The sequence below is a fragment of the Helianthus annuus genome, chromosome 3 (genome assembly GCF_002127325.2).
Source record: "Helianthus annuus cultivar XRQ/B chromosome 3, HanXRQr2.0-SUNRISE, whole genome shotgun sequence".
NCBI classification, from domain to species: Eukaryota; Viridiplantae; Streptophyta; class Magnoliopsida; order Asterales; family Asteraceae; genus Helianthus; species Helianthus annuus.
Window position 1 is genome coordinate 12,404,066 of NC_035435.2, and position 11,379 is coordinate 12,415,444.

Below are 11,379 nucleotides of genomic sequence, written 5' to 3' on the forward strand. Positions count from 1 at the left end.
TTGGGTTCACCTTTGTTTTGTTTATTCATGGTGTTTGTGGGTGTAGCAAGAGAGATTTTTGAAAGAGTTATGTGTTTTAAATTGATTGAAAATTATGGGTTTTATATAAAAATGTGGAACGGTAAAAAAACATTCAAAAAATTAAACCAACGGTCAAAAAAATATGTAACGGTCAAAAAAATTAAACCCCTTTCTCATCAATCACTTCGGTGATTACACACCGTTTTTGTTCACCGCTCACTCACTCACCGAATCCCTTCAACATCACGGTATGGTCACTGCTCGTTGACTCCCCCTCCCCGATTAACTCCTCGCAAACCACACCGCCCACCCTAACCAGAAAATCAATGAGAATATTCTAACAAAAACAGTAAATACTTTGTTTCCCATATGAAAATTGATGTTTTATTTGAACTTTTATGGCCAAAACATGTGATAAATATCATACCAATGGAATCAGAATGTTAAGAAACGGGAAACAATTACTTATCTCCTAAATCATCAGAAACTTGAACAATTTTCTTTCCAACGTTATACCCGCGAAAGAGTCCAACAAAAGCTGTAGGAACACTTTCTAAACCAATTGAGATATCTTCAAGCACATGCATTTTTCCCGTACGTAAGTGTTCCACTGTTGTGGAGATAAATTCGGGAAACAAATGCATATAGTCACCGGATAAGAACCCCTGAATAGTGATTCTCTTATATATAACATTTAGCATATTTGGTGATGCGCGTTTTCCAACATCTGTGTATTCTGAAATGACTCCACAAAGTGCAACCCTACCATACAAGTTCATGTTTGATATCGCTGCTTCGAGCATCTCGCCTCCCACGTTATCAAAGTATATGTCAATCCCATCCGGAAAACACCTAAAATTATAAAAATTTAATCTTTGTCAAAAGGTGTAGAACTGAAAGACTTGTAGTGATGTGTAGTAATGTAGTATGCATACCTCTCGAGTGTAGAATTTAGATCGGTTTCTTCTTTATAGTTAAACACTTGGTCAAACCCGAGTTTTTCTTTAAGCAATTTCACCTGAAAGTGAGTTAACCGATACGGACCGTGTTTGTTTTAACAATGTTAGACTATTCCAATTGGAAGCTTAAATATTAATTCTCAAATTAAGATAAAACCTTATCTGGGCTCCCTACACAACCCACAACATAACACCCTAAAGTTTTAGCATATTGGCCCACCAAATTTCCAACAGACACAGAAGCAGCTGAAACAAAGACCTTTTCACCCTTCTTGGGCTTACATATTTCAATAAACCCAGCATAAGCAGTAAGCCCACTAAGCCCTACATTTCACATACATAAAGCCTATATAAGAACACATATAAAAAACCCACAAAACATCTTTTTATCTTGGACAAAAAAATGTTGAATCAAGTTACCTAAAAGCCCAACATGGTATGATAATGGGAAGCCCATTGGGTCCAGTTTGTTTAAGATGAACCCGTGTGATATGCTATGCTCTCCCCAGCTTATAAGGCCCACAACATAGTCATCCTTTTCAAATTTAGGATTCCCGGAAGCTACTACTTTTCCCACACCATAAGCATCAATCACCTGAACAAAAGCATTAGGCACAGTGGTGGAACCAGAACTTCTTTGTCAGGGGGTCATCATAAGACTCTTTTCTACCGGCTACAACTAGAGAGTCTAAAACATGTTTTTTATTAGAAAAATCTCATATTGTACATATAAAAATCTTACAAATTTCTATGTCCGGAGGGTCAACGGACCCTCTTGACCCCACTCTGGTTCCGCCCCGCCCCTGATTAGGCACACATTAAACTTTGGGTTATTGTGGGCTTTCAATATAACCTTCTGGGTTGGGTTACTTTGGGCTGTAAATAGCTTGTCAATAGGTCAATATGGGCTTAACTAAAAAGGACCAAGTATAAAAAATTCAAAACATGTAAGAATTGATTTTGACTTTCGTTGACTGAAATCTAGCCGGGTTAAACCGAAACACTTTGGGCCCAAAAACCGACCTGAGCATCTTTGAGTCAAAGAATTGAGTCTCAAAGGATGGCATGGTAATTTAGTAATATACAGGTTGGATAATTACCACGTGACACAATAAAAGCTTAGAGCCACTAAAACCCATTACCCTATATATTAAACTTTGAAGTTAATGAACAGTAAAATGAAGAAATCGTATCAGGTACCGGTATTGGTATCCGCTTTTATCAAATAGAGTGTATTTTTGGTACCGATTCAGCATCGGTATTCATCGATTTTTACCCTTAAATACCGGTGTTGTACCGGTACCGAACCGTACCAGGTATATTCGGTACCGGTACATACTTTTAGGGATTTCGGTAACGGTATTTTCGGTACCGGTTGGTACCGAGCTCATCAAATCCTGTAGCAACGTAGCAATGCAAGTAATTGCACAGTTTAGATTACTTTTCATGCACACAGTAAGTAACTGTATTTCGTTTGAATGAGGTTTTATATATACAACTTATTTTGCTTTATTTTTTTGTCTTTTTTCTGTAATGAATTAATTGTTACTTTCGTATATTAAACTTTGAAGTTAATGGACAGTAAAATGAAGAAATCGTATCGGGTACCGGTATTGGTATCCGCTTTTATCAAATAGAGTGTATTTTTGGTACCGATTCAGCATCGGTATTCATCGATTTTTACCCTTAAATACCGGTGTTGTACCGGTACCGAACCGTACCAGGTATATTCGGTACCGGTACATACTTTTAGGGATTTCGGTAACGGTATTTTCGGTACCGGTTGGTACCGAGCTCATCAAATCCTGTAGCAACGTAGCAATGCAAGTAATTGCACAGTTTAGATTACTTTTCATGCACACAGTAAGTAACTGTATTTCGTTTGAATGAGGTTTTATATATACAACTTATTTTGCTTTATTTTTTTGTCTTTTTTCTGTAATGAATTAATTGTTACTTTCGCTTCGACACCGGTCTAGCACCATACCTGTATTTATTGATTTTTACCTTCAAATACCATACCGTATTGTACCGAGCATTTTCGGTGCCGGTACCTAATTTTGATAATTTTCCGGATCGGTACTTTCGGTGCCGTTACAGGTACCGAGCTCATCCATATTTTAACGTGCTAGCACCGTAATAACTAAATTGAAAACTACCGAATTTCCAACGTGTAGGACGTATGGGTCCTATTATTATATATTGGGTTATTTAAAATCGTTTTCTTTAGGACGGAGTGACCATCCTTACAACGTCATTTTTATTTATGTTTTGATATTCGGTATTTGCTGCTGATACGTGTTTTGCAGACATTTGGTCCCCGCCGCAACGCGCGGACGGAAAATCAACTAGTTTTTTATAAAGACCCATTGTAATCCATGATAATAAAATAAGTCCCATTAAAAATGACTATTTAATTATATATGAATAAAATTTGAGATCTAACCTCACCGGTAGCTATTTGTGTAGAAAACTTTGAAGTTTTTTGAGAAGAACTAACGGTCTTCATACGATTAATCTGATACGGGTCGATTGATATGTAAAGATTTTTAATGATGACGTCGTTGGATCCAGGCTTAACCGATAGGGAAAACGGTTCGATCTTGAGCTCAAAATCACTTTCTTGTGGTTCACCATCTATTGTAGCCTTTATGGTTATGAACTTGTTTGTAACCTCCATTAGCAAAGAGTGTGGAATGATTTTCAATTCGATATAATTTAAAGTTGGGAAAATTCTGGACCTTTAAATTTTTATGTACGGTGAAAAAGAGGATAAGGAACCTTTGCATTTAACAATAGATTGACAAAAATATAATAGATGCCAAAAAGGGTATAAAAAGACTATTTTCTTCTATTATTTATGAATAATGAATAATTAATTTTATTTCATTAAAAAATGTAGACGCTTTTTAATCAGTGATAAAATATTACAAGGGTAATTAAACAGAAAAGTATCCTATGTTTTCATTTTTTTTTGTTTTTGTTCTTGATTAACTTAATTCATACATCTAAGTTACTTTTGAAGGCTAATTGGCTTCTTAGACAAAGGGTATGGAGAGGATAGGTTTGGAGGAGATGAGCCGCCACGTAGGCGCCACGTAGAAATGGTTTGGAGGGGATGGACCTAGGGGGGTGGGGGATGAACCCCTTTATGTATATATATGTATGTATGTATAGGTATATGTGAGAGGCAAGAGAAGAAAGGAGGACCGGCTACCCCGGCTGTGGGGTGCCGGGTGTGCCGAGCCGAGCCCCAGGGGGGCGGTGTGGGGGACCGGCGCCGGTCCTAGCCGGGCCTCAGCCGGCCCCCATACCTTCTAGTCTTAGAGACTTGGACTCGGTTAGGCTTTCCTATCAACAGGATTGCTGAAAGTGGATTGGCCGATCCAATGCAGAATTCTCGGTTGGAGAAGTGAGAGAGATGTTTTCTATAGGAGGAGTTAGTAACAACAACAACTATATTGAATTGGAACAAGCAAGTGCCTTTGAAGTGTAATATTCTAGTGTGGAGAGCTAAGATGGAGCGTATTCCAATTGCGGACGCTCTTGACGAGAGATATATTGCAATCGAAGATGATTCTTACGGCCTCTACTGCTCTAGCATGGAGACTGCCAGCCATTTATTCTGTTTTTGTTATATTGCAGCCCGGATTTGGCAGTTCGTTGCCAGTTGGTGTAGAGTGGCTCCGTTCGTCTCGGTTTCGGTCAAAGAGCTATTGGCATTGCATAAATCAATGGGTTTATCCAGGGGAGGGGGCAAAGGAGGCGTTTGAAAGCATAATCAAAGTGGGGTGTTGGTGCATTTGGCGGGCTAGAAATAAACTCAAGTTCAAAAGTTAGCCGGCTCGGGTGGAAGACATCATCAAGGATTTTAAGTTAACGAGTTTTCTTGGTTCAGTAATAGAGTTAAGAATAGAGCCGTTTTGTGGAATATTGGTTTAATTTTATAAATATGTAATTTTGGTTGTGTTAGGCCGCTCCGTTTTGGAGGTTGGTGTTTTTTTAATGAAGTTCATGTTTCAACACCCTGTACCGTTACCTGCACAGGCTTATTGCCACATCCATTGCACCACACGAGCAGAGTCGCGGGTGGTGCAATCACGGGGATCTCTTTTATTTGTGCTGTCTTATATGGGGGGAGACGTGCGCCCTCCATCACTGTCTAGCCTAGTGGTTTGCGGCGGTGTACCACCGTGTCACACCCCAACCGATGGCGGAAACATCGGGATGAGACGAACAAATTGCTCAAAACAACATAACACTAAATGTGACAATAATTTATTTAATTCATTTCATAAACTCTAAAGTGAAATACATAGTTCCAAACAATACAACATATTGTTCAACAATAATTCAAATGTTATGTGGGTTTCTAGAGTTCATCCTAGCTTGATTCTTGAATCTTGTATTTTCAACCTGCAATATGTATTAAAATAATGTCAACAAAAACATGTTGGCGAGTATACAAGTTTTCATACATAGTAAATACATGTTTAAAATGTTTACTCAATTCCAAATGTGAAATACCATACCATATTGACAGTATATACTCGAAACGATGTTACTCTATGTGCCCAAACCAAAGTTTAACGCAATTAAAGTGTACCCAAACGAGTTTGAGTAGGTTGACATAGTTTAACCTAACAATACCTGCTCGTAGAACAGGAGGGGCGTTTCTCAACCTATAGCGCTACCATTGTTAGGGGAGGCTTGTACGAAGTTGATGAACACATAGTCATTAGGTGTTTACAGTAGCATAACATGTCTAACATGAATAAAGTGTGTCACATAGAATATGGAATGAGTGTGCATAAAATGTTTAATGTGTTGTGATGTTTGATATGTAATACATATTGCACCCAAAAGTGTAAAACGAAAATGGGTCATGTATACTCACCTTGGAGTGCGTTGCGTATTTCTTGGAAAGAGAATATGAGGATTGTTCCAAGTGTCGTTGCACAAGAGATTTACCCTATTAATTTTGAGTATTTGTTAAATATTGGGAATTTGGGGATTGTTTAAATAACAAGGCAGAATTATATAACATTTCTAAAATATCTAATAACAATATGCCTTATTTTATATATTTTGTATTTAGTAAAAATAATGACAATTTATTTATAAATAAGTAAATCACAATAAATACTGATTTTTATATATTATTATAATAATATTACTGATCTTATCAAAATGATATATATGTTATTACTAAATTGTTGGATAGTAATTATGATATGTGAATATATATATATATATATATATATATATACATATAAATAAATAAGTTAGTGATTAATAATTAGAATAATAAATCTGATTTATATATAATATAATATTGCTAATCTAAATAAAGTGATAAATCTATTTATATAATAATTCACATTAATATGAAAATTCTAATTATTATAAAATAATAATTCTAAATTTTAAAGTATCAATTCTGTTCTAATAATTTAATAATTCCAATTTAATGAAAATAAAGATACAAATTCTGAATAAATAAAAAATTCTGATTTTAAATGTTAAAAAGAAAAATTCTGATTTAATTAGAAATTAAATGATAATTCAGATTTAATTAAATAAATAATAACAATTTCTGATTAAAAATATAGAATATAAATTCTGAATATTATTTTAAAATAATATTTCTGTTTCAAATTCTGAAAAATAAATAATATATATTCTGAAATTTATAAATAAACCTGATTTAATAAATAATATTTCAGATTTAAAATATAAAAATAATTCTGATTTAAATAATATAAATTCTGAAATAAATAAATTATTTCAGATTTAAATTTATAAATCTGTTTTAAATAAATATATAAATAAATCTGCTAAATAAATCTGAATGGTTAATAATATTAATGATAATCATCATAATAATAATATGATAATAATAATTATAATAATAATAATAATTATAATAATAATAATAATAATTATTATCATCACAATAACAGTAAATCGGGAGGGGGGGGGGGGAATAGCCGGAGAGAAAAAAGAAACAAGTACCGGACTGGATGATCGGCGGTGGACGGTGGTGGCTCCGGCGAAGTGCGACCGTCTTCTCCGGTGAGGATGGTGAGCTCCGGCGACGAAGGTTTCCGGGCCGGTTGTCTTCTCCGGCGGCCTGCGGCTCCCGTTTCGTTGAGAAGAAAAATGTAGGTTTCCGGTAGTGTGTTTTCCGGCGAAGAGAGGTGAGAGGTGAGGTGGTTACGGTGAGGAGAAAAGGTGAGCGGTGCGAGTTCGGAATGAGGCGGGCACCGAGATTTATAGGGTGTTCGGCTCTTTTGGAAGGTCGGATTTTAGGAAGGATCACGTAAAAATGGTAACCGGAATTCACGAGGTTGGATTGATGGAAAGTTGACCGGATTTATGGAAGAAAAACGCGTGCAGGTTTGGCGGTTTGTTTAAGTTTGAATTCAGGTTCGAACGGAATTAGCGCGTAAAATTAATTGGCTTCCTTAAATCAGCGGATGTGGTATTCCCGACCGAGTGGTTAGATGTTTTTGTTGAGTGAGAGGTCACCGGTTCGATCCCCGTCCCACGCATATAGATCCCATTTTTTTGACTTTAACTGTACTAACTGAGTTTTCAAACTCAGTTTGTTGTTTCCTCTAATAAACTAACCATGTTAGGCTTAACTTGGTTAACCTCAATGTTACAAAGGTTTAACTAACTTAGTTAGTCTAAACTAACTAAAAACTAATAAAATTATTATGTTTATTTATTTTTATAAAAAAATATAATTTATTTATTTAATTAATTTAAAATATTAATTAATTATTTAATAATAAATGTTGTAATTATCATTTTAACCCAAATTTTGATATTTTTACCGAATTAACGTACGAATTCCCAATTTTCGTACGGTTTAGGGTAATCTCTTGGCAACGATGAATTTAAGCGCTGAGATTTAGATGGAATTTCACTGTTTTTACATGCTTAACATAGTTTCAACGTGTAATAACATAACATAGCATATAAACACAAATATGAACCAAATCATGCATTTTTAATTAGGATTCAAGTCTCGGAATGAAATTTGGGAATAAACGAGAGTACAATTGTCTAAAATACGAAAGTACAAGTCAACAAGCTATAAATAGAAAGTTCAAAAACGCGAGGCGTTACACACCGGCAGGACAGGTCTCTGTTGTACCGGGGGCGTACATCACGCGTATTGCCCACTCGTTGGGCCTTGTTCCCCAGCAGGACCTACAGTTCACCAAGGGGGCTCGGTGGAGCCGACCAGGTTGACACGTCAGACCCTGATCGGCATGCACGTGACGCGTGACTTCCCTAGGCTCGGGCTTAGATTTATAGGAGCGGACGGGCAGCTGTTTGTCCCCGCTGCTCTCCCAGGCGAGTTACAAGAGGAGCTGCCAGAGCTGGTAGGTAGTGATGTCGCAACCGATGACGCCGATGGTGACCACGCTCACCCACCACCTTCGCCACCTGGATCGCCACCGCAACTGCAGCCGCAGCCGCAGAGGGTGAGCAGTACCCCCAGCACGTTCTGTACGACTAGCTCCATCCAGCTGCTTGCATTATAGAAGATGGAGGACCGGATGCAGGCGCCGATATCCAGGGCGATATACAGGCGGCTATCGACCGTGGTCGGACCCCATTGCTGATACGGCCGTTGTTGTCTCGCCCTGGACAGGATGCGGATTAGGGGGCGGGGCCCTCAGGCACCAGTCAGGAGGGTCAGGATCCAGCGATTTAGGATCGTTGTACTTTTTTTGTATTTTGACAGTTTATATATTTTGGACGATGTCATGTATATATACAAACTTATTATGTAATTAAATTTGCAGTTTCAGTTTATTTGTATTTGTGATCGTTTATTTCTACTGTTTACATTGGTTTGCTTGGTTACGTATAATGTAAATATCACATGTCGTGAATACGTCAACATAAAAATAAACAAAATACAACTACGATATGATACGATACAGTACAAGGATGATACGATATCATACCACACGTCACGATGAAATATTAAAAAGTAAAAAATGTGATACGATACGCCACGATACGTATAATACGATACGTAATGATAAAAAAATAAAGATATTAATTTCATTAAAACAAAAATAACCAACAATAAACACCAATAACCAAACCCAAAACACCAAAAACCAAACACAACACACCAAAAAATCAAACTTAAAAAATTCAGGGTCTTAATACACATCATATAGGCCAACCACTAGACAAGCCCTACACCTGTCAGTCTGCCATTTCTTAACTTTATCTAATACGAATTATATAGGCCTATACGATCTGTATCCAATACGGATTGTGTGCCAATAGAATCCTCCTTAGGGTGAGAGGGGCACTCCCCTCTTAGGGGAGTCCCCTCTCTTACACACACCCAATCAGGTTATGCCACGTCAACTCCCCTCTTAAACTCCCCTCACACCCTCAATTTGATGGCGGCACTCCCCTCACACAATTATTTTTTTATAAAAAAAGAAGAAAAAAATATGATTGGTGGAAAAAGAGTGGACCCACGTTAACAACCAATCACCCCCTCTCTCTCTCCTCTCTCTCATGCGGTAACTACACCCCGAGCTCGGTCACCGAATTCACTCACCGCGGGGATGGCGGCGGTGTTTCCGCTCGGGGAATGAGGTCACCGCTTGCCTCCCCGCATGGTGCCCCGTACCCCCTTAGAGAACGACATGAGATTCTTTTTTCTTCTTTTTCGTTTTTTTTAAAGAAAAGGCATCACATCCATTCAAACAAAACGGACCCAGCAAAATGAAGATACAAACATATATCACTCCTAGGTTTAATCAATCAAATCTCCTTAATATTTTGAAAGTTTAGAGAAAATACATGAGATTCTTCTTTTTTTCTTTTTCTTTTTTTTTGTTGAAAAGACAAGGCATCACATCCATTCAAACAAAACGGACCCAGCAAAATGAAGATACACACTTATGCTAGAGGGTATGGTGATGGTCCTCCCTTGGAGGATGATCCGTCACGTAGAGGCCACATCATAGTCCTCCCAAGGATGGTCCATCCCACAAAACTAGAGGATATAGAGGATGATTTTAGATGATCTTACCCCACCACTTTTATATTTTTTATTTTTTTAATCTTCTACATTTAACAAATAAATAAAAGTAAAAACAGTGGGTCAAGCTATATATTAATACGTAACATATAAAAATAAAAGTAAAAAACCGTGGGGTCAAGACTTGATCACAAAAGTACAAAATCTTTAAAAGATGTGAGTAAAGTGTAAATAGTGATACTTCAGAACCAAATTTGACACTAAACCCAAACATATCATCTTCTTCACCCATCTCAGCGACCCAAACCCGGTTCGACCCGGTTTATAAATTACCCAGATTCGTCCCCAAGAAACGGTTTTTTGTTTACCAAGAAATTTAAGAACCGTTTTTTGTAAAAACTGAACTGTAAATAAAAGTCAAACCAAGAAATTTTAGAATTTAATTTTTTTAATCTAACTGTAACATTTGAATGGGGGCCCACAATATTCGCTTCGTCGCAAACGGCGACATTTCAACGATGAGGACGATGACGGAGGGGGCGGCGTGGAGGGCGGTTTGTCGCCGGAGCTCGACGGTATGGGGACAACCCCCATACCCTGCAGCCTTATCGGTTATCACTTCTAGGTTTAATCAATCAAATCTTCTTATTCTTTGTAAAATAAGATGAGACTAGGATCTTCTTCATCTGTGGCCTGTTGTGAAGGCGTCGAAAGTTATAATAACTTACATTTATAGTGTATATTTGACTTGACTCTTTATCAAAAAAAAATTTACGTCTTCGTCGAATGAACACGCATTATATTTGACCCAACTCGCTTTCGGATACAGTTTACAAACGTACACAAAATAAGTATAAAAACGTATTATTTTTTAACAGACTCGTTTGAGAGAAAAAAATATGTCAAAAAGTGAGTCGTTTACGTTGAAACGTGAATTTAAAATGACAGGTACGTTAAAACTGCCATACGCCGCTCATTACGGTGGCGACACCTTAGTTGTTTATAGCCGACGGCACATTATATGATTCGTTAACCATATAAAAACACATCTTTTGACATATCTGATATAACTCTGTGTAACATGTATAAGCATTGCGGTTACAGTGTACGATGATGACATTAACGTGTGATGCCCGCACGCGACATTACACGTGTTTGACTTTGTTATATACAGTACGTTCTTGACATTAACATCATTAGATATGGATAAAAAAAGAGTATGAATCGCTCATTGTGGTGTAAAGTTGTAACAATATTTTAGATAACCGTGTAAAGTCGTAAAAGTAAATTAGACATTAACATGGTTATACATAGATAAAAAATGTATATTAATGTATGACGCTATGATCTAAAGTCGTAAAAGCAATT

At 37.0% G+C, this 11,379-nt stretch overlaps 1 protein-coding gene across 1 annotated transcript; it reads right to left on the reverse strand.

The window, feature by feature from the left end:
- Positions 1-366: 366 nt before the first annotated feature.
- On the reverse strand, positions 367-3,720 carry LOC110928656 (2-alkenal reductase (NADP(+)-dependent)). Its single transcript, XM_022171675.2, has 5 exons — positions 3,427-3,720; positions 1,401-1,575; positions 1,138-1,304; positions 957-1,039; positions 367-873 (listed from the first exon to the last, which is right to left on the reverse strand). The coding sequence occupies exons 1-5, from the start codon at positions 3,658-3,660 to the stop codon at positions 483-485; spliced, it is 1,050 nt and encodes a 349-aa protein (XP_022027367.1). The 5' UTR covers positions 3,661-3,720; the 3' UTR covers positions 367-482.
- Positions 3,721-11,379: the final 7,659 nt, after the last annotated feature.

Coding starts and splice junctions, on each gene's coding strand:
- LOC110928656 (XM_022171675.2), bottom strand. CDS start 3,660: ATGGAGGTTACAAACAAGTTCATAACCATAAAGGCTACAATAGATGGT. Junction 1,576..3,426: donor CACAAATAGCTACCGGTGAG/GTTAGATCTCAA, acceptor GCTTTTGTTCAG/GTGATTGATGCTTATGGTGT. Junction 1,040..1,137: donor GTGTAGGGAGCCCAGATAAG/GTTTTATCTTAA, acceptor ACTCACTTTCAG/GTGAAATTGCTTAAAGAAAA.